Raw genomic sequence first — 23,719 nt, 5'->3', positions numbered from 1 at the left:
CACTGTCAAGCAGTTTCTCTTTCAGGGCAGTTATTACTCTGCTGCATGGGGGTGGGGTGGGGTTAAGGGAACAGTCAGGGTTGGGGGAGGAGGGGGTTTCATAGACACAGCACATAGAGTCCTGTGACAAATTCAGTGCTGATTGGGTTAGTTCTTCTTGTGAGCAGGGTCAGGATTTGGGGAGGAGCTGGGAAGGAAGACCCTTGTGTTTCAGAAGCTCTCCAGAGGAGGGGTTGGTTTGCAAAAGCACATTTTAAAGTTATCATGGTTTTGTTTTACAGACCCAGCATTTATTTCAAAATTTCAAATGATATTAAAGGGAGGTGTAATATAACCTGTCAGCCAGTACTGACTATATATTATGTATAGTTTAGGTGGAACTAGAATCCTGAGACCCTAGTTCCTGTCCAACCCTCATTCTAAAAAAATAAAAAAATAGGATGAGGACAGAGGGAACCTATTAAACTGGCCTGAAAGATAGCAGAAACTAACCTATGAAATGGGTTGCACGACTTTATGGGGCGCCTACAGTGTGCCAGGCACCGTATTTGGCTCTCGGAGGAGGCTAGGAAGATAAGTTAGCCAACTGCTTGGGCAGCCAAGGAGCTTACAAGAGAAAATTCAGAGGACAGAGATTTCCTCTGGTTGGCAGATGTTGGATGTGTGGGACCTTTGACCAGCCTCTTGTTTTTTTTTTTTTTTTTTTAGTTTAGCCAGCTAAATAGAGCACATGTGAACTGGTAGGGGCTCCGGAGGGGTGAGGGCGGGGATGGGATGGGGTGGGGTTTGAATGCTGGAGGCACAGGAAGGTACCAGTCCAGTCCTGCGCCCGGCCCACGGCCTCACCTGGAGCCTAGGACATCGGTACTGTTACCACCCAGCCTTACTGGTGCGGAAGCTCAGACACGGGAGGTGAGCTAACTTTGCGCAAAGTCACACGGCTAGGCTGCACTAGAGACTGCATTTGAAACCAGGCACTGACTCTAGCTCCCACGGGCAGGACAAACCAATGTGCCACCCCAAGCGTCTGGGCTCGGGGCTGGCTTGCGGTGGCAGAGGGATGGGACACCTTATTTTGGTGGGTGAAAAGGGTCCCGAAGAAAGCCCTTCCTCCTCTCTCCATGCCTGAGCATTTATTTCCCTTGGCATGGAGACAATCGGGAGTCCAGTCCTCGGCGAACCTGCGACAGGACAAGCACTGTAGGCCCCTTCCCACTAGATGGCGGCCCCTAAAACCCACGTAGAAATTCTGGAACCTCCACGGTCCGCATCTTTTAGGTTTTGGCCGTGGCTGAGGAATGGCAGGATGCAAAACCTCCTCGGTTTCAAGGGACACCCGGCCCCTGCCCCGCCCCATCCGGGGGTCGCGGGAAGCCCCTGGACTGGAGGCCGGCGTGGGGGACAGGGATGGGCGGGGAGACGAGGCTCCCAGGCTCTGGGCGCCCGGGGGAGGAGTCAGCGCGGAGCCACTCCCGGGACACAGAGGAGGTCGCTCCCGCCTCGCCGGCGTCCACCGCGGAGGGACCACCCGGCTCCAGGCGTAGGGCGCGCGGGCGGGGGCTCCGGAGGCGCCCGCGAGAGGCAGGTGCGCGGCGCGGACTACAAGTCCCAGCATGCCCCGCTGCCCTGACCCGGCCCCGGCTGCCACTTAAAGGCTCTGGGAGCCGCAGCCGTCGGGTCGCCGCGGCTTTCGCTTTGCCGCCGCTGTAGGGCGGGCGGGAGCAGCCGGCTCCGTCGCCGGCTCTACTCGCGTCCCTTCCCCGCAGCACCCAGGGGCGCTCCTCGTGCAACCCTCCCGGCTCGGGGATTCCCGTCCGAGCCCGCGCCCCCGGGCTCCCCGCCTCAGCCACCCCGCGGCCCCGATGCCGAGGTATGGATAGAGCGGCACGGCGAGCGGCGGCGATGGGGGAGAAGAAGGAGGGCGGCGGCGCGGGGGACGCGGCGGCCGCCGAGGGGGGCGCCGGAGCCGCGGCCAGCCGGGCGCTGCAGCAGTGCGGGCAGCTGCAGAAGCTCATCGATATCTCCATCGGCAGCCTGCGCGGGCTGCGCACCAAGTGCGCCGTGTCCAACGACCTCACCCAGCAGGAGATCCGGACCCTGGAGGTAACGCGGCCGCGGCGCGGGAGGGTTCGGGGACCCGGGCTGGGCCCGAGAAGGCGGGGGTCAGCGGCCCCTAATACCCCCATCCCCCCCTTGTGCCCTGTTCACTCCTTTCCTAGTTGCATCCTTGAGCCCGGGTCGCCTGGTCTGAGGCTTCCTCTCCTTCCTCCATTCGGTGATGCGGCAGGTTGAGGACCCCAGCCCAGCCCTTCACCTTGGGCGGGCATTGGGGGAAGGGCGGCGTGGGAACTGGGGTGGAGGCTCCGGGAGCCGGTGGGCGGGGTGGGCTGCGCGGACACCCCCTGCCCCCTCACCTCCGCCCCCCACCCCATTTCCAGCTTGCAGGGCCGCAGGGCTCATTCTCCCACTGAGTCACACGCTGGACTTTTCCTTGTGTGACTGAGCCCCGCAGCCGTGGGCCGGGGTGACGGGGTGAGGAGGGGGGTGGGGGGGCCCCCCTGAAGTGTGAGCAGAGCCCCGTGGTTCTCTGCTCGCGCCTCACGCCCCGGGCTCTGTCTCGTCCCTTCCTTTCCTCTCCTCCAGGTTCTTGTGTGCCGCCTTTCAAAAAAGTGTTTGCTGAAACTGCATTTTTTCTCTTCAGGCATTTGGTACTTTCCACAGCGTTTCACTGCTCAAAGTGTAATTACCCACCGACTCCACCCCCCCCCACCCCCCCACCCCCGCCCCCCAAACACTGGATTTTGGTTTAGGAAGGATTATGCTGGGGAGCAAGCCTTTGGTGAGAAGATGACACTATTTAAGGGCCTCTGGTGGAGACAGCCTCCCGTGTAAAGAAGAAATAAGATATGCCTGCCCTCCTCTTGAATTATAGCTGGGAAGTGCAGTATTAAAAGGATTTGGAAGAAGGGTTGTTGGATTCTCAGAAGGGGGAGTCCCCCCCACCCCCATACACAGTAGAGGGAAACGGGTGTATTCCCAACTTGCTTTTGTCCAGAGACTGGGAAGGCTGTGGCATCCAGAGACCAGTGAATAGCTAACTCCGACTTGAAGAAGGAGCTCCCCCTTGCATGCCACATCTGGTCTTCTGCCGATCTGGGGATGTTTTGTTTTATTAGAATCTTAATTTCTCATCCGCCCCCCTCCCCTCTCTCCCCTTATTGCTCATTGCCGCTGCCAGCTGTCATAGGGCCAGCGGTGATTTGTTGTAATTATTACAAGACCCAGTCCTCTGTGCACGCCATAAACCGGAATCCCTGTTTGATCCAGATTGCTCGATAGTGACTTCTCTCCTTCAGTTTTATTTTCTTCAAAGCTATAAAAGCAGGGACGTGGGAAGCATGCAATCAGCGCTGGCTATTAGAATTTTTGTTACAGTTGCTGTTGCAGTACTGACCAGGGTTTTGCTTAAAAAAACCAACCAACCAGCAACACTCCGCACAACTGTCCCTTCTGTGGGCAGGCTGCTGTTTTCCAAGTGGCGAGCGCGGCTGGTTTCTTGAACACAGCGGAGTGTGCTTTTGCCCAGGAAAGTTCAGTTTTTAAACCGACACAAGAGGGGGCCTATGTGGCTTAGTTCCGGGAGGGGAGGGGTCCTTGTCCAGCAGCCTGTGTTGCTGGGATGAGAGAACGTTCTCTGTGCTGGCCTCTCTCGGATTGTCCTCATGTCGCTCAGAGGTGCTCCTGGTTCACAGAGCGGATACCGGAGAGCCGTTCGCTGTCTGTCCTCTGGAAATGGCGCTTTGCCTTCATGGTACCCTGACTTCCAGTGTCACTCATTGTAACCAAGGTGTGGCATCATGACACCCAGAGCATCCAGCTATTTGGGTCTCTGAGCTGGCTGATTCAGTGGCCTTCCTCCTGAGTGTTTCTTTGGATGATCCAGTCAGGTGGCCAGAAACCCTCCCTACGGCCGGAAAGGGATTTGCAGGGTGAACTGGAACCAATATCCAGCTCTCTGTCCTCTCCATTGTCTTGTGGGTTCAGGTCCACGCTTCTCCATGAAAAGGCAGGACTTCGGTTGGTTTGGGGGTGCGGGGGGATTTAGATCCCAGGAGCTAGTTTGGTGGAATCACTTCACCCAGAGGCCTCATCCTCACCTAAACAAGGGAGGCCAGAGTGGATCTCTGTGCACTTCTGTGGTTTAGTGAAGGGACCTCAGTGGGGTTGAGTCAGCATTTGTTATACATAACCCTGTTTAAGAATATCCCTGTTTAATAAACAAAAGGCCAAACTCAGATACAGACAACAGAATGGTGGTTACCAGAGAGGAAGTGGGAGGGGGGAGGACAAAGAGGGTAAAAGGGGGTCAAATACAAGGTGACACTCGGGTAGTGAGCACATAATATACAGATTATAAAGTTGTACACCTGAAATTCATGTTTTTAACCAATAAATATTACCCCAATACATTTAATTAAAAAAAAAAAAGACTAACAAGAAAGAAAACCAAAACAAAAAGAAAGATTATTTTCTGCTTAAAGATGGTTCTAAAGTCCAGATTCACTAAACTGATAAAGTAGATGGGAAGTTTATTACTCTAAGAATCCTGATGGGGCAGTGTAGCCAATGGAAGAGCCCGTGGCTTTAATTTCCAGTCTGAGTCCTGTCTGTGTGACCTTGGGCAAGTCCCAAGACTTCTGAATCTCAAGCTTCCTTATCTGCAAAATGGGCATGAGACTGCTGAAAACCACAGGGTTGTTGTGAGTCTGTAGGTTCCCACTCTTTCTACTGAGAGATTCTGTTTATAGACTTTTCCCGGTGCAGGTCCAGGGGCATTCAAACCACAGGTCCCCTTTAAGGGAAGCTACTTCTATTGCTGGCTCTTACTTCCCAGCGGCCTGTGGTGAGTCCCATGGGACAGTGGTGATGTCCACTCTGGTTTTCTTTCCTCTTCTGCAGTCTCCTCTCATACCAGAGACCGTGCTTGCAACATTGGATTCCTGGCTTTTGAAAAAGGGCTTGACTGGAGTTGGCTTTCGCAACCTCACCAGACTTCTCCCAGAATCTTAGGAACTCCAGCCCATTCTGGCCCCCATTAAATGAGCGCTCAGTGGGAGAAACAGTGCGTGCGATACCCCTTGGGGGTCCCTGATGCCGGTGGCCAGGCCTAGCTGCTGCTGCTGCTGCTGCTGCCTGAGGTTGCAGACTGTGCCGGTGTGGGGGGGTCAGCGTGTCCAGCTGCCTGTGATGACTCTCCGTGTAGTGTCCAGTTTGGGCCCAAAGGAGTGGAAGGAACCCAGGTTTCATGTTTGCCTCCTACCTGCCGGCCAGTGTGCTGGGCCCTTCTCCGTCTGATGAAATCACCCGCAGTTCCACCAAATGCGTGTCACACACAGTTTTTCTCTGCGTGGGGAGGGAGAGGAAATCTGAACCCCGAGTCTGAGTCTGTAAGCAGCGGTTGTGAGGCTGCTTCATCCCGGCGGAGCCTGTGTCCCATCGCCATCAGACCCTCCTCGGGGCCTGAAGGATCCGCTGAGGCAGGATAAAGTGTTTTCATTCCTCAGAGGCGCTCATACGGACACTGGACACTGCTAGCCGGCCTGGCAGCCAGGCCTGGGGCCCCGCACAGTTCAGTCCCTCATTTATTTGTCCTGTTTGGGCCGAGTCTGTGTTGGGCACTGGAGAGATAGTGGCACCTCGCGGAGATTCATGTTTTGTGGACACTGCAGCTTTGCGCTTTCCTGCCAGCCTGCTGGTACTTCCCGGAGACAGGCCTCGCACACTGAGTCTCCCCACCTGTGCTCTTCTGGAGAAAAATCCCCCCTAAATAGGCTGACCTGGATTTGAAAGGGTCCCCAAAGGGCCTTTCCCATTGGCTTCACTGGGGAGGGGACATTGGGGAGCTGGCCACTTTCCTGGGGGCCCTGCTGCTCCTGGAAAGATCAGGGAGGTTTGACCTTCACTCAGCTCTGCTGTGGCCGAGGTCAGACCCCTTCCTGTGGCCCCTCCCCCTGTTCCCCAATCATCTGGGAAGGGAAAGGGATGCCAACTGTCCCCACAGATCAGTTCGTTGGGGCAGTCATGGTGATGTATTCACTCCACAAACCTTCCAGTTATTACTGATTTGCCTGCTGAGCTCCTAGCGACAGCTACCCTGGCAAGGATCCGAGGTAGGTAGGATGCTCTCTAAGCCTTTGGGACACTTTCAGTCTAATGGAGGTGCCAGGCAGGCAAACAGTAGCAACTCCAGTGCCCTGGCTTGCCAAGAGTGCTTAGGAATTGGGAATGTGACTGAACGGTTGGCCAGACCGACTTCCTGGTGTGTTTTTTAGAGAGAGTGGAAGGGATGGGGAGGGGGAGGCAGAGAGAAACATCGATGTGAGAGAGACACATCGATTGGCTGCCTCCCACATGCGCCCTGACCAGGGCCAGGGATTGAGCTTGCAAACGAGGCACATGCCCTTGACCGGAATCAAACCCAGGACCCGTCATTCTGCAGGCCGATGCTGACCTCCTGGCTTTAATGAAAAATATTTCCAGTCTTGATGGTGACTTGTCCCAGGTCACAGGTCCCTGGCAGAACTGAGAGCGAACCCGGGTTTCCCTTTCCCACCCAGCCACTGCTTGGAGTATGGCCTTCCTCTGCTTCCACTCCATCACCATAGTTTCAACTGCCTGCTGGAGGTTTTCACTCCTGTAATCCCTGAAGAGGTGCAGAGCTGGGCGCTGTCCCCTTTGGTGTCAGCTTTCGCCTTGGCAACTTTTTCCTTGATGAAACTTGCCACCAGCATACCTTGGGGGTTGCCTGGCAAGGCACCTGCAGTTTCCCCGAGCCTGGGGAGGCCTGGGTGATGCTGGAGGGAGGCCAGGAGCTCAGGGACAGTGCTAGGAATGCCTCCTTCTCCGCTGGGTTGGCTCCAAGTCCAGGAAAGCGGTATTGCATACCCCCGGTTGCTGGCCCTGCCTGCTGGCTGTGGTCTGGAGAAGGACTGCAGAGCCCCTCGTCTTTCGTGGCCGTGTCTGCAGTGGTGGGGGAAGTAACAAAGTCTGTGGCCAAGTTCCCTAAGCTGTGCTTTTTAATAACACATCCTTTCAGAAACAGGCTGCTTAGAATCTTTTCCTCCATTCAGTTAGAGGGACAGCTGCACAGGTGCCTGTGGGGTTATGGGATTAACTGGTGCATCGTGAGAACAGAGAAGGGACAAAAGACATTCTTGCTCACCTGTTCTGTGTTGAGCACTCCCCTAGGCTCTTGGCATGTGTCGCCCCATTTAACGCTCACAAGGACCCCCCGTTTTGCAGATAAGGACACTGTGGCTCAGAGGGATTAAGAGACCGAGTGGGTAGATGGTTGAACGTGGGTTGACTGGTCTTCAGACTTCATGTTCTGAACTTCCCAGTTGCCTCTAGAAACCATGGTGGGGGATTCTGCTCAGGGTCATGGCTGCTGAGCCTGAGGAAGTGGCCAACAAGAAGGGCCGGCCCAGGGGCTCTTGGCTTAATTCCAGATGGTTGGGCCTGCCGGTGGCCACCACAGGCCGTGCGGCCTCTGAGCGCAGGCCCAGGGCTGCTTCCCTGACGTGCAGCCCCGCACGCTCTCCAAGACAGGTCCCTGTTAGCACAGTGATAACACCGCCTGGTGCTGGGCTCATTCTGAGAAACGAGAAGCTGCGGAGAGATTAAGTTACTTGTAATTTTTTTAATGGATACCTGCCTTATTCTTTTTGAGTAATTTCTCTGATTAGCAGCATAGCCTATACCTTTCTGCTTTTATTAAAATACTATAAAATACACATAATGATACATGTTCACCATAAAAAAGAAAGCACAGATGAATAAAAGAAAAGAAAATCACCCATTATGCCACCTCTCTGAGTTAGTCTTTCTTTCATGATAGCTAATATTTAATATGTTCTTGAAAAATAGCTATATGACCTTAAACTCGGTTTGCAAAATATGTAGATCATTGCACATTGCTACTCAGATTTTTCTTTTTCTTTTTTTTTTTTTTTAAATATATTTTATTGATTTTTTACAGAGAGGTAGGGAGAGGGATAGAGAGTTAGAAACATTGATCAGCTGCCTCCTGCACACTCCCCACTGGGGATGTGCCCGTAACCAAGGTACATGCCCATGACCGGAATCGAACCTGGGACCCTTGAGTCCACAGGCTGATGCTCCATCCACTGAGCCAAACCAATTAGGGCTCTTTTTCTTTTTTAAAATAAATTTTATTGATTTTTTTACAGAGAGGAAAGGAGAGGAGAGTTAGAAACATTGATGAGAGAGAAACATCGATTCAGCTGCCTCCTGCACACTCCCCACTGGGGATGTGCCCGCAACCAAGGTACATGCCCTTGACGGGAAGCGAACCTGGGACCTTTCAGTACGCAGGCCGATGCTCTACCCACTGAGCCAAACCGGCTAGGGCAGATTTTTCTTTTTTAATGGCAGGATATGTTGACTGATTGACATAATGCAATAGTATGACGTTCTTCGATCATTGTAGGTGCGGGAATTTAGTCCCAGGGTTCCCATTCTCAATCCATTGTTTTTAAAAGCCAGAATAAAAGCTTGTTTCTCTCTCATGTCACGGTCCAGTTTGGGCTGGGCAGCTCTCCTGGTAGCTGTCCTCCAAGCAGAGACCCAGAGACAGGGATTGCTATGTGTGGCTCCGCCCTCTGGGGCCCTTCATTTCCAACTGGTAGAACCCTCCTCCATAGTAAAGATTGCAAATTTGCTCCCAAAGAGGTCTGACCTTTGTCTTGGCTTATGGGAGGTAATCTTCACATCTTTGGAATGTCATGCCCGATAGGAATGTCTTTGTTTTTCAGAGTTAATTCTTTTGTATGTATTGCTACATGCATGCAAAACAACATACACGAATAACATTGTGCATGTATTCTTCTGGCGTTTTTTTACCCTCTGCATTTGCATACAAATGTATGTGTTTAGCATGTGCATCACCTTATACATCAATACACATAGATATGCAGCGTCACTGTTAGTGGCTGCCTTGTGTGGTCATACCACAGATTCATCGAACCAGTTCCCCATTGTCGGCCATTCAGGGAGTGCATGACTGCATTCCTAGAAGTGGAATTTGCTGGGTCGAAGTGTGTGAACACATTGAACGTCAGTCCTGTTCTTTAACATCTTTAGGGGCCGCTGTGTTCCCACCTCCCCATCGGGGATGCCAGAATTTATAAAATGACAGCCTCTATGCATTAACCCTTTGCTACTGCATCTGTGTCCACCCGGAGGTCAAGGAGTGTTAACAGGAGACAGAACCTGGCCCCCGGGGCTGAGGTTCTGGATTACGTGTCAAGGATTGTGGGTTCTAGTTTTGTGGTTGCCTGCAGCAGTGGGGGCCCCTGGGTGGATTAGGAGAGGGTCCTTGAATCAAACCTGACTGTGAACTTTCAAGGGTTTCTCATCCTTCCACTGAAAGATCCCTTGGGACGTGGGTGGGTGAACCCTTGTTCTTCTAGGGCCCAGTGTTTGTCTTAAATTTGTGCAGGTTTTGCATTCTTTACTATAATACATTGGTGTTGGTTTTAATGTCAAGATAATGTTATAAATACTATTGCTTCTAGAAGATTTAACCTTTTAATTCAGTGGCTTTCTCCCCTATTCCAGACCGCAGGTTGAGATGCAGGGGTGTACTCTGGGATAAAAAATACTTTGTCATTTATTCCCAGGCATGACTGTTTCTTATCTGCATTTAAAAAGCTGCCACTTTAAATTAAAACTTACAAATGCAAGTCAGGCAGGACTGTCTGGGTTCAAGTCACAAGTTATTCTCTCCTTAGCTGTGTGACCCTGGACAAGTCACTTAACCTCTCTGTGCCTCAGTATCTTCAACTGTAAGACGGGAATAGCAATAGGACCTTCTATTGTATTTATATATACCTGTATTTGTCGTCCTGGTCTCAGTGTGTTTTAACTGGTGGATTGCCTTTCAGTGCCATGGATCAGAAGTCACCCTGTTTGCTTGCTGTTTTTCTCCCCTCTTTCATTTTTTCCACCTTCAGAATAATGGCAAGAATGAAATAAGACCTGTGTTTAAAATTAAAAAAGAAAAGAAAAGGGAAAGAAAGCATAATGCACTATACGGAATAGCCCAGCTCTGGTTAAGAAAAATAACTTTTCATGCAGCATAAAGTATAGGCTGGAGTCTGCAACATTGGCCAGCAGAGTTTTGCTTTATGCAAAGCTGATGAGATAAACTGCTTACAGAGTGGAGGGCTTTCTTTAGCAAGGCACCTGGAGGTTTTGATTCCCAGGTTAGCCAGTTGATTTGGGTTTGGTTTTGATAATGGATTAGCAGGACCAACCTCACTCATGGTGCACCCAGTTTTTGCTGTTCAGAAAGAAAAAAAAAGTTGCAGGTCCTATTTAAAAAGTAACCTGAATGTTCTCATGCGGTCGGTGCTACCTTGAGGATCGCGCCACCCCCCGGACTGGGACCCTTGAAAGGGCTTAATGCATCCTTTCCCATACTCTCTTCGGCAAGATGCTCTTGTGAAAGAAGGCTTCAAGCAGTCGAGAATGTGTTGCATCAGCCACTTCCTTCTGGGAGATTCCTGAAGATGATGATTACTGTTTTAAAGGCTCTGAGAAGTCCTGCAGCAAGCGTTCCTAAACCTATTTTTTCCGCCTAAACATAGTTAGGAAAACATTGCCGCAAGCCATGAAGAGGGAAAGAGTCGAGAAATTGCGGGCTTAGTTTCAGCTACTGTTGTTTTTATGATACCGAGGTCCCATTTGAGGTTCCAGTTTATTGGGTGTGTTGAGAAGAGGCTGGTGACCCTGTACGCTTACCCAGCAGTTCAAGATTGCCTTTCCTGGAGGGAAGTGCTTTACAAAGGGAGGCCGAGTGTGCTCTGGTTACTATACGAGCTCTTAAAGTCATATGTCACTAAATCCTTCCCACAAGGTGTCCAGGGAGGTCTCTGTGCCTGTAGTCCTTGTGTCCTGCCCCCTCCCGGCCTTGCATGCCAGTTAGCCTGGTGCCAAGGGCATACTCACTCAGGGTCGGCCGGGAACCTCATGACCCAGATGGTGGGCAGAAAATCTAAGAGAAATGCAGATGTCTGTGGGTGTGTTTGAGCCTGGGGCTGCCCAGGGCAGGGGAAGGGCTGGGCTACAGACAAGGAATGCTTTTTAAAACAAAAAAGGAAATGCTGGCTCAGAATGGAAAGGAAAGGAAGCAGCTTCCTGTTTCTGGCGCTGGCTTTTCGAAAGGAGGAGCTCTCTCCAGCCCCTTGGTCGGCGGAGGGAGGCCTGGGATGGCGAGGGCCACTCCCGATGCCCTCGATGTGTGCTCCCACCATGGTCTGAGGTCTCAGAAATAGAATGCCGGTTCTGCCCCTTTTATTTTCTCCAGATAACAGATCAAATGGACCTGTGGTTTCCGAAGTGAACATTTCTGCATGTTACAAAATGGAAGTGTCATAATAACTCACTTTTACTTTTACTGCGAGCTTACTCCATGCCTGGCCCTCTTGTTTGGAGTTTGTGTGGCATATACTCCTTACCGTGACCTTGTGAGGAAGTTTCTATTGTTATCCCCATTTTACAGTTGAAGATACTGAGGTACAGAGAGGCTAAGTGACTTGCCCAGGGTAACACAGCTAAGGAGAGACTAACTTGTGACTTGAACCCAGACTTGCCTGACTTGCATTTGCAAACTCTTCTCCCAGCTGGAAAAATCTGTTAGCGTAGAATAAAACTTTTTTAAGACTGATGGCCTTTAGCTCCAGACCCATAGCCTGGGCCAGGCCCTGGTGATTCTTAGGTGAAATGCCTAGGTCTGAGTTTACATTTAAAAAAAATATATTTTTATTGATGTCAGAAAAGAAGAGAGAGGGATAGAAAATATCAATGATGAGAGAGAATCATTGAACAGCTGCCTCCTGCATGCCCCCTACCGGGGATCAGCCCACAACCCGGGCATGTGCCCTTGACTGGAATCGAACCTGGGACTCTTCAGTCTGCAGGCCGATGCTCTATCCACTGAGCCAAACCAGCTAGGGCTTATTTTGCTTTTTACTGTACTCTCACAAGTGTTTCTCGAGGACCATGCCACTTTCTGCTGGTGCATCCAATCTCTGAGTTTGGCTTCCCAAACACAATCATGATGTCATCCTAGGAATGGACGGTCTCTGGGTGGAAAGGGTCACATTCACATCCTGACTCTGTTCCTTGCTAGCTCTGCAACCCTAGGCAAGAGTCTTAACTTTCTGAACCTTGTTAGTTATGCGGGAGAAGAATGGTTTTAGACTCTTGTGAGGAGTTGCTGAGATATGGAAGGTGTGCTGGACAGTGCCTAGTAATTAAGTATGTTTTTTAACCCCCCTCTGATTTAGCATTATTCTAAAACACTTGTCCATGTTTCTCTGTTATCTCCCTTTTGGTCATTTTAATTGCTGCATGATATTCCATCCAGTGGATATGCTGTCATTTGCCAAAGCATTTCCCCTGCTATTGGACATTTCGGTTGTTTCCAGATTTCTGCTGTTACAAACAACGTGACTGGAATCATCTTTGTACAGGCGCCTCTTTATTTTTTTGTTCCTGTTCTGAATTCATTTCCTTGGGATAATTCCCAGGAATGGAATTACTGGGTCAAAGAGCATGGATATGTTTTGTGATAATAGTTGCTGAACTGTTCTCCATTTCATGGTATTTGAATGATGGCTGTCTTTAAAAAAAAATGTTCTTATTGTTTCTTAGAGAAAGAGGAAGGGTGAGGGGGAGAGAGAGAAACATTGATGAGAGAGAGAGAGAGAGAGAGAGAGAGAGAGAGAGAGAGGGTTATTGATTGATTGCCTCCCACATGCACCATGACTGGGGATTGAACCCGCAACCTGGACATGTGCCCTGACCAGGAATAGAACCAGCAACCTTTGTGCACAGGACGACACTCAACCAACTGAGCCACACCGGCCAGGGCAAATGATGGCTATCTTAAAAATTGTACTCCTGGGTGAATATCTCATATTTCGTTTGCAACTCATTTTGGCTTCTGTGCCTTTCTCCTTTTTAGCCTTGTTAAATCATTTCCTTTTTTTTTTTAAAAAACAGCTTTATTGACATATACTTGCCAAATAAAATGATCAAATATTTAAGGTGTGCAAATCATTTTCTATCTTGAATTCGCTCTTTATTTACTTCTCCTGTCCATTCATCCAGTAACTACTTATTGAGTACCTGCTGTGTGCCAGGCACTGTTTTAGGTACTGGAAAAAAACAGCAGTGAAGAAGACAGAGTAGTTCCTTTAACGGAAAGAGAAAGATGGACAACAAACCAATAGACAGAGAAGAGTGGCACGAGAAAAAGAAAACTGTAAGTAGGTTAGAGTGAGGGGGTGGGAAGAAGGTGCTACTTCTGATCAGGTGGTTCGTAAAGACGCCTTCCCAGAGAAGGTGACATGGGAGCTGTCTTAAAGGGTGAGAAGGCAGCTGCCTTGTGAAAACCTGGGTGAAGAGTATTCCAGGCAGAGGGACCAGCGTGTGCAAGAGCCCTGGGGCAGAAATGAGCTTGGTGTGTTCCAGGACCGGAAAGGAGGCCAGTGTGCTTGGAGCACAATGGAAAGTGGTGGTCCATGAGGATTGTGGTTGGCCATGAGGTCAGGGAGGTAGGTGGGAGCTTGGGGCTGTTCCCCTAAAGTTGGTGCCATATTAAAGAATTAATATACGAATTCAACCAATAGTTGTTGCCCCCCAGTTTTGTGCTTGGCAGTGAGGACATTAGAGTGAATGAGAACGTCAGCTTAGCGGGGGCGTTGGTAGATGAGTAAAACAATACCAGGTGCGGGTGAGGTGTGAATGGAGGCCCCTGGTGGCCCACAGCTGACTCATCTCTGCATCCTGAGGTGTGCAGGAACTCGGGAAGTGTTTCTTGATTTGAACCAAGCGTGCTCTATGCTGCCCGCTTTCATCATGTTCACTGAAACCGCATTCTCTCCTGTAAGGTCTGGCAGCCTCAGCCTGCCAGGCGAGGATACCCTGGACCTCTGCCAGGGCACTGAGGTTGCCACCTCAGAAGTGAGGCTGCCAATACCAGGTATGAGTATCGAGGCATCATTTATGGGAAATAAGCCTGAGAAGTAGACATGGGAAACCCCCTTCTTACCGAGCTGCTCGGCCCTGCCCCAATCTGCCCCGACTGGGGGCTCTGATTTGTGACTCTTGTTGGGAACATAGACTTGGGACATTGTGCTTTCTGTCATTGTCCTCTCTTAGGGCAGGGCAAAGAGGGGACCTGAGGTCTGAGCAGAGGCTTCAAGATACTCAACTTTGGACAGCCTACAAGGTACTCACCTAGTGAGCTGTGATGCGTGGCGGTTCTGGGAAAGGGGCCTCGTGGAAGGCGCCGGCTGCCATATTGTTTGGAGGAGGCCGGATGATTCATAAACTGCAGGGTGCCCGGTGCTGTTGAGCTTTGACAAAAGTTAACTGGCTTCTTGGGTTTCTTTCATGTGAGCTTGTTGCCAAGTGGGCAGGGGAGGCCAGATCCTAGGAAGGTAATAATTTAGGCTCCCCATGTCCTCCTCCCTCAGTTATGGCTGACTTGAGATAGACTTGCCCAGTTGTGTGTTTTTATTTTTTCAAATATATTTTTATTGATTTCAGAGAGGAAGGGAGAGGGGGAGAGAGTTAGAAACACCAATGATGAGAGAAAGAATCATTGATCGGCTGCCTCATGCACGCCCCACACCGGGGTTCAAGCCCACAACCCGGGCAGGTGCCCTGACTGGGAATTGAACTGTGACCTCCTGGTTCATAGGTTGATGCTCAACCACTGAGCCACGCCAGCCGGGCTTGCCCAGTTTTAAACATATCACACTTTTTATAGGAGATTCCTTAGCTGGCTCCTCAGTAATGATAGCCTATTAGCCCGCTTTGTGGATGAGGAAATAAGTCCCAAAGTAATTGGTGGATCTGGGTTTCAAATATAGAATTGCCTGGATTCACATTTGTGTTCCATTTCATTGCACCCCTCAGAAATCCGCTTGATCCGGGCAGAGAGAGGTCAGAGAAGGATTTAGTAATACTCAGCATTTTGGAAGAAATAATGCTATGTGGAAAAGGGTCTGAAAATCTCCCCTTTTCTACACCATTTAAATGAGATGATCCAAGTATTGGAGTCCAGAGTAACAAGTGACCATTTGCAGAAGAAAGGAGGTGACGCGGATGGATGGCTCGTCTCTGAGAAGGAAGATGGGGAGACCAGCATCCTTGGGTGAGGGTGGGGGTGGGGGTGGGGCTGGGGGTGGGGAGGGAGTCGTGGGTTCAGATTCCATCTCGAATAACTTCTATTTTGAAGTGCTCTGGTTAGAAAGGCAACATCGTCAGTAGCACTGGGCCTGTTGGAGACGACGTGCCGGCTGGGTTGTATTTTAAATGTTGGTGGTGAATCTCAGGAGAAAGAAGGTGACAAGTCCCTGAGGAGATTCCCCTCTTCAGGGTGGCTCTGACTCACCCTGGCCGAGGGGACTGGACGGAGCAAGGAAGAATCCATCAGCGAATGGAAACTGTCTTCTCAGGGGACAGGAAACTTTCTGTGTGGTTGGCCTGGTGGTTTAGGAGGAGAGTGAGCATTTGAGACAGAGTGCTGGCCCAGTCTTGCAACTGCATCTTTGACAATTGTGAGTTTTAGGAAGTAGTTAAAAAAAAAAAAGAACAAAAGAAACCAAAGCCAAAGACATCGTTACTCCCAATAGCCTGTGTGCAGACAGCCATGTGGGCCAAGATTTGCCATGTGGCTAATGGAAACGGGCTCCCCCATTTGCACCAGTCCATTCTGCACCCGCCCCCTCCTTTGGCCCCTGAACCAGAGGGGCTTTGGACTCTTCTTAGAAAAAGACGTAGGCGGCCTCAAATGACCAGATCTTGTCTCGAGCATCTAACAGCTAAAGCTAAACTTCCTCTCTGGCCCTGTTTGGTTTAAGCAGTTTCCTGGTCTGGCAGGATTTGTTTTCTTAGCACCCAGCTTGTCAAAGCCCCGATCCCACTTGTCACAGCGAACTGGCCCCGTCAGCCCGTGGCTGCCAAACTAGGCTGTGCTTGTGTTCCCTAAGTCAGACTTGCTGTTCCCCAGGGAAAGTGGAACAGAAGCGGACTCCCAGGCTCGGTCCACGGCCGAGGCTCGCTGCTCCTGCCTCCTCTTCCCCATTTTGATCGCTGGGTGGGTGCTGCCTGGAATACAGGTTTTAGTGCTTGAGGGGTTCATACTCACTGTGGTTGGGTATCCACTAGGGTAGGGGTGGGGAACATCAGGCCTGCGGGCTGTATAAGGTGCACAAAATTATTTGGTTTGGCCCTGCCAAGGCATTAGTGGTGAGTTCATTAAACGTTTGACCAAATATAGCAAGCTAATTTTTAAGTTGATGATTTTGCATGGCCCGCAAATGATGTTACAAATATCCAAATGGCCCTGGGCAGAAAAAAGGTTCCCCACCCCTGCACTAGGGGCCAGGCACTCGTCTGAACACTGGGGAAAATAATAGTGAACACAATGGACAAAAACGTCGGCTTTGTGGAGCTTAGGTTTTGGTGTTAGGAGGAGACATTCAGACAGTCCTATATAATAAAAGGCTAATTATGCAGATGGACTGAACAATGGAATGACTGGTCGCTATGACGTGCACTGACCACCAGGGGGGCAGATGCTGAACGCAGGAGCCGGGCTCATGGCTGCTGAGTGCAGTGGCGATGGCGGGAGCCTCTCCCACCTCGGTGGCAGTGCTAAGGATGTCCAACTGACATCCCCCGAGGCCTCCCAGATTGTGAGAGGGCGCAGACCGGGCTGAGGGAACCCCCCCCCCCGCCCCCGAGTGCATGAATTTTGTGCACTGGGCCTCTAGTAAGTGAATAAGTAAAAATATACTGTTGAATGGTGAATGTGCTCTGGAAAAAACAAGAGCAGGGAAGAGAGACAGGGGTGAGGAGCGGTGTAATTTTCAATGAGGAGTCAGGACAGCTTTGCGGGGAGGGTAACATTTGAGTAAGGACCTCAGGAGGGTGGAAGCTGAGGACCAGTGCGTGCAAAGGCTGAGGGAGTGAGCCTGGGCTGTTGGAAACCCTTGAGGAGGCTGCGGGCTGGGCCTGGGGGAGGCCAGGAGGCGCCCAGGTGAAGCCCTTCAGGAGATGCAGCCCTCAGGTGCCCCGTTGGCTGCACATGCCCCTGAGCCCGAGCCTTTGAGTGAGGAGGAAAGCATGGTGGGAACAGAAGGCTGTGAGAGGTAGGAGGGCTCTGTGCTGTCTTCAGCGGTCCTGGCCTCCATCCTGGAGAGCCCAGAAGGGATTTTGAAGCTCAACCTTCATTTGTTATTAAAACATGGAGTTTGGGCCTGGCCAGGGTGGCTCAGTGGTTGAGCATTGACTTACGAACCAGAAGGTCACAGCTTGATTCCCAGTCAGGGCACATGCCGGGGTTGCAGGCTCGATCCCCACTGTGGGGCGTGCAGGATGCAGCCAATCAATGACTCTCTCTCATCGTTGCTGTTTCTCTCTCTCTCTCCCTCTCCCTTCCTCTTTGAAATCAATAAAAATATATTTAAAAAAACCAAAACCAAAACAAAACATGGAGTTTGGGCTTGGTGCACTCACTGGCCTGCTATCAGAAGCCCTGCTGCTGACTTACTGAATGTGCACTTGGGAGGAGTCTTGTTTCTTTTCTTTTTTTGTAAAAAAAATATTTTTTTTGATTTCAGAGAGAAAGGGAGAGGGAGAGAGAGAGATAGAAACATCAATGATGAGAGAGAATCATTGACCAGCTGCCTCCTGCACACCTCCTACTGGGGATTGAGCCCACAACTCGGGCATGTGCCCTTGACCGGAATCGATCCTGGGACCCTTCAGTCCTCAGGCTGACACTCTATCCACTGAGCCAGACCATCTAGTGCGGGAGTCCTGTTTCTGATTACATGGGCAGAGAGCCTGGCTGGGGCAGGCTGGGGCTGTCCACCCACTAAGGGCATCACTTGGGCCAGCTGCTTTTACTCATTCCAGGAGCATCTATTGAGCACCTATGAGAGTGGATCCTGCCTGTGCCTCCTACTGTTCCTCTCCTTGTTTCTAACACCAGGACAGTAGCTACTCTTGGACTCTGTCCAACCTTCCAAGGGTGCCTATCCTAAGGCAATCATTCAGTAGGAAAGCAAAGCAAAATTTACGAGGATATCTGCATTATCTGTCATACAGAAAGAACAAGGTTGATGTCCATTGGCGAGGGGATGCGTTGTTATGCACTCAGCTGTAAATTGTGATGACTGGGTAAAAGCATGGCCATGCTTGTGATATTATATTAAGTGAAAATATATAGAGTGCAGGTTGCATGTATGCAGCATACACATGTAAATATGTAAAGCATGTCAGCAGCTGGAAAAAAGTAGAAGAGAAATGAGTTTTGTGTTGGGGGAACTGTCTTTAGAAAATTTCCTTTATTGTTATTATTTTCATTCATTAATTTATTAAACGAATGAATACTCAAGGGCCTGCCACACTGCAGGCACTGAGCTGATGCTCAGATATAGTGGTGGACTTGACCAGAGACCCCTGTCCCCCAGGCCACACTAGAGAGTGCTCAGCCCTAGTCCCTTCTCAATGCTCAGGGACCCAAGGCTAACACTGCGATGTGATGTAAAACTCTTATCATCTGGAATGAAAATGAGACTGGGTCCTGCAGCTTCACCCATGGCATCTGGGCCTTTGTTGAGCCAGTGTTGGATTTGGCTGAGAAACAGGGAAGTTTCCAGAGCCGCCAGCCCTCCTGAGGGTACTGCTATTTCTAGCAAGCAGTCCTGTAGGAGCAGAGCCGGCCTGGCACCGTGAGGGCTCCCCAAGTCTTGGCTGCCCGACTTGAGCAACCCTGGGGCACCCAGCCAGCGAGTCGGGATCCAGCCAGCCTTCCAAGGGAGCACCCCTGTCCTTCAGGCCTCGAAGTCCTCTGCATGAGGGGCCACCCGAGAAAGGAGAACCGCTACCCTGGGCTCCGTCTCCTAGGTGCCAAACACCCACAGGGTAAACATGGCCCATGACATTGCCCCAGGAAGCTGGGGCTGGCTCAGAGAGACTCGTGTGGAAATGTTGGACAACCACTTACGGTTCCACTTATGGTTCTTGCTGCCCACACTCAGAAAAGTCCTGTGGGCACTGGGGCAGTGGCGGTGGCGAGCAGGGCATTTATGACTAGAGCAGACATTTTCTTTTTCTTTTTTCTTTAACTTACTGGGGTGACATTAGTCAATAAAATTATATAGTTTTCAGTGTACGTTTCTATAATACATTATCTGTATATTGTATTGTGTGTTCACCACCCCAAGTCACGTCTCCTCCATTACTATTTATCCCCCTTTTACCCTCTACTTCCTCCCTCCACACTCCCCCCGCTTTCCCTCTGGTAATCACCATACTGTTGTCTGTGTCTATGAGGGTTTTTTTGTCTGTTTTTTTTCTGCTTACTCCCTTTACCTTTTTCACCCAGTCCCCCAACACCCTTCCCATCTGGCAGTTGTCAATCTGTTCTCTGTATTTATGAGCCTGCTTCTATTTTGTTTGTTAGTTTCTTTTGTTCATTAGATTCCACATATAAGCGAAATCATATGGTATTTGTTTTTCTCTAATTGGCTTGTTTTACTTAGCATAATACTCCCCAGGTCCATTCATGCTGTCACAAAAGGTAAGCTTTCCTTTTTCATGGCCAAGTAGTATTCCACTGTGTGAATGTACCACAGCTTTTTTATCCACTCATCTACTGATGGCACTTGGGCTGCTTCCAAATCTTGGCTATTGTAAATAGCACTGCAAAGGATCTGAATAAACACTCCTCCAGAGAGGACACACAGATGGTCAGGAGACATGTGGAAAGATGCTGAATGTCACCGATCGTCAGAGAAACGCAAATTAAAACCCCAGTGAAATATCACCTCACACTTGTCCGAATGGCTATCATTAATAAATCAGCACACAGCAGGTGTTGTCCAGGATGTGGAGAAAAGGGGACCTCAAGCATTATAGGTGGGAATACAGACTGATGCAGCCACTGTGGAAAGCATTATGGAGTTACCTCAAACAATTAAAAATGGAACTGCCTTATGACCCAGTGATCCCACTTCTGGGAATATATCCAAAGAAACTCGAAACACTAATTCAAAAGACTGTATGCACCCCTAGAGTAAACATTTCTTGAATGCTCTCTGACCGGGCTCTTGCATGGCTCTGAGTACTGTACCCCACCCATCCTTCCAGCTGCCCTGGGAAGTTTGTGTAGTTCTCACCTCCATTGAATAGGAGGTAACTGAGGTCCAGAGAGGTGATTAGCCTCCCAATGTCACAGTGGTGGTCACAGAGCTGAGATTCAGATTGGGGTGTGGCTGATGACAGAGCCCAGGCCTTTGCAGTTTCTGAGTCACGGCACGCTCAACCATGGAGACGTGCCAAATCTGGCTTCACAGAGTAAGTGTAGCCAGTGGACCCTTCTCTGCCCTGCCACATGACTCCCTCCCCAGCCCTCCCAGGATGCCATTGCCTCTTCTCTTGGCAGCTCCTCTACCTACCACATTAATGCTTTGGGACAGCCTCCTGTTCGCTAAAAGGCTGACCAGAGCCCTTTAGCTCTAAAGCAGCAGTTCTCAACCTGTGGGTCGCGACCCCTTTGGGGGTCGAACGACCCTTTCACAGAGGTCGCCTAAGACTATTGGAAAACACATATATAATTACATATTGTTTTTGTGATTCATCACTATGCTTTAATTATGTCCAATTTGTAACAATGAAAATACATCCTGCATATCAGATATTTACATTACGATTCATAACAGTAGCAACATTACAGTTATGAAGTAGCAACGAAAATAATTTTATGGTTGGGGGTCACCACAGCATGAACTGTATCAAAGGGTCGCGGCATGAGGAAGGTTGAGAACCGCTGCTCTCAAGGAAGGATTTCCTGTCCCTTTAAGGACAAAGACTGTACGTGACCTCTTTATCCAGAAATTTTAGGGCCTTGTCCAGTGCTTGGCAAGTAGTAGGTGCTGAGTAATTAATGAGGGTGTATTGTAATTAGTGCTAAGTTAATCTCTTGACATTTCTAGAGAAATAATGGGAATCAATGGAAAAGGCCGCCTGGCCAGCGTGGCTCAGTGGTTAAGGGTCGACGTATGAACCAGGAGGTCACGGTTCGATTCCCTGTCAGGACACATGCCCGGGTTGCAGGCTCAATCCCAAGTGTGGGGCCTGCAGGAGGCAGAGAATCAATGATGATTCACTCTTATCGATGTTTTCTGTCCCTCTCTCTTTCTCTGAAATCAATAAAAACACATTTGAAAGAAAAAAAAAAAGGAAAAGTCCATCCAGCGCAGGAGTTGAGAGTATGGCCTCTGGGGTCAGGCAGCCTGGGTTTGAATCGTGCCTGTGCTGTTGACTGTTTCTAACCTTGATCAAGTTATTTTACTTTTCTGGCATCAGTTTTCTCTTCTCGAAAATGGGGATAAATATAGTACCTTCTGGTTAGGGCTGCTGTGAGGATTAAATGAGTAGACATGCAAAGTTGGTGGAATAGAGCTTTGCACTAGAGCTTTGAGTTGTTTTTGCTTCTGCTGTTGTTACTGTCACGCACGGGGTTAAGTAGACCTGGACCTGCAGGGAGACTGCGCGGCTTCCAGGGTTGGGTTCTTACCCTGTGTGTGGCTGAATGCCACCCTGAATGCCACCCATCCCCTGGCCTCCTTCCACCTGCGCATCATGGAGCTCTGTTGGTAGCTCCATGAGTGGGGGGGAGGGCTTATCTTCCCAGGAAGACTGGATGCATTTGGAAGCTGGAAAGTCTTGGGCAGAGCCGGGCCTGAGTCCTCGTTCTGCCACTCTGTGACCCTGGGCAGGTCCCCTTGCCTTCAGGAGCCCATTTCCTAATGTGGGAAAGGAGACCGGCCTTAGCTACTTCATGGGGTCACGGGTGGGATGAGAATGGAATCAGTGCCATAAGATGCAGGTGTCGCAGGCTCCGCAGGTGTTCCTCCCTCATCCTGGAAGGCCAGGGCCACTCTCAAACTGACACGCGCTCCCCAGAGCCTGTATCAGTGAGGGAGGATGTGTGGATGGTTGGTTTCTCTTTCTAGCAGCAGCACCTGAAGCTGAGCTGACCTCTCTTCAACCACCTCCCTCTCTTTGCTCTTCCTTTAGTTTGTTCTGAGGCCGGTGCTGCCAGCTAAGGAAGGTGTCTCTCTTAGTACAGGTGACAGTCGGGCCACTGTGGGCCACGCTGGCCCTCCCCTGGCTTCCCCTGCTCAGACCCCACCCTCTTCCCCTCAAGCACTTCCATAGGACATGATTGACAGATGCTGGGACTGTGGTTCAGGCTTCTTGTTACAGGTGGTCTCTGCTGGGGGGTTTCTCCTGCTGGGTCCCCCCAGGGGGCAGGGGTGGGTTTTGTTTGGAAGGAGGAAGGATGTGAGCAGCAAGTGTGAGAGAGAATCACAACCTTGGTTGGGTGTGAGGATCCCTGACTGATGGGGGCAGAGCTGAACCACATGGGCCTGGATCGATGGTTGTGGTAACTGCTGACACTGGTGACCTGTGCTGCGGGGTCTGGGGGTCAGAGGACATTCTCTGCAGGATGCTGGCCATGCTGGTGTGGGGGGGGGAGGTGGGTATCATACTGGCCATCCTGGCTGGGGTATGTGCGTGCGTGCGTGTTGGGGGGTAGGGGAAAGTGGGTGTCCTGGAGAACAATCCAGAGCATGGGAGCCTCTTAGACTACGTGTGTGTGTGTGTGTGTGTGTGTGTGTGTGTGTGTGTCTGAGCTCCGAACAAGAATAGGATCTCTGTGAAGTTTAGGGGAAGATTTGATGATAAAGGGTTGTTTGACAAATGTAAGTCAGGTCCTGTCAGCCCTCTGCTAGAACCTTCAGTGCCTCCCATCCCGCTTGGTGTCAAAGCCAAAGTCAAGGCCTTGGTTTCTCTCCTCCCCATGGTCACACTGCCCCAGCCCCATGGCCTCCTTCCTGTTCTTAGAACACACCAGGCACATCCAGTGTCCCTGCCTTGGAGCCTTTGCCCCTCTTGGAATGCTCTTCCCCCAGGAGTCCACAGGCCGCACTCCCACTCGCGAGTGAGTGAGGTCTTCTCTGACCACCACCTGTGAAAAGGAACCCTCCCTACTGTCATTTCCCCACACTCCTACCGCGGCCACACAGTGTGGCTTTACTTGTTGATTGCCGTCTCCCTTCACTACCATGAAAGTTCGAGAAGGGTGGGGATTTTTATCTGTTTTATTCATTGATGCACCCTCAACATCTAATAGAGTAGACTTTACAGTAGCATTCAAATGAATGAAAGAGAAAAGTAAATTATAAAGAAAACTGTCAACGCTTAGTGTAGTTTGGCTGTCTGAGCCCAATAAGACCCATTGAGTAATTTCCTGGTTTGGAAAACTGAAGTCATCATAACACCAATCAAGACTCCAGGGGATCTGGGCAAGAACTCTCTGTTAGGTGTGTGTGTGTGTGTGTGTGTGTGTGTGTGTTCTTTTGTGTCTGTCAGGATAATGCTGGGTGTTCCCCAGACTTCTGTGGTTAAGATTGTAATAACCCTCTGATGTCAATTTACAAAACAAAACAGCCTTGGACTGAACCAGTTTATCAGTTGGTTAGCAATTGTTACTGACTTTATTTACATCTTTTGACCGTTTCTGGGGGGAGACGGGGTCAAA

The 23,719-nt window shown here is 50.4% G+C and overlaps 1 protein-coding gene across 7 annotated transcripts in view; it reads left to right on the top strand.

The window, feature by feature from the left end:
- The first annotated feature begins 1,632 nt into the window (after positions 1 to 1,632).
- Positions 1,633 to 23,719, top strand: part of KSR1 (kinase suppressor of ras 1) — a 137,924-nt gene continuing 115,837 nt past the window's right edge. The window contains exon 1 of one of the 7 annotated variants that reach the window (XM_059669439.1): positions 1,633 to 2,103. In XM_059669439.1, coding sequence (XP_059525422.1) covers positions 1,873 to 2,103 — 231 coding nt within the window. In that variant the 5' untranslated portion in view covers positions 1,633 to 1,872. The remainder of the gene's footprint in view (positions 2,104 to 23,719) is intronic. The other 6 variants (XM_059669438.1, XM_059669440.1, XM_059669444.1 and 3 more) reach the window with 6 other exon arrangements.

The sequence above is a fragment of the Myotis daubentonii genome, chromosome 16 (assembly GCF_963259705.1).
Source record: "Myotis daubentonii chromosome 16, mMyoDau2.1, whole genome shotgun sequence".
NCBI lineage: Eukaryota > Metazoa > Chordata > Mammalia > Chiroptera > Vespertilionidae > Myotis > Myotis daubentonii.
Note: the sequence above shows the minus strand (reverse complement) of the source record. Positions and strands in the feature narration are given on the sequence as shown.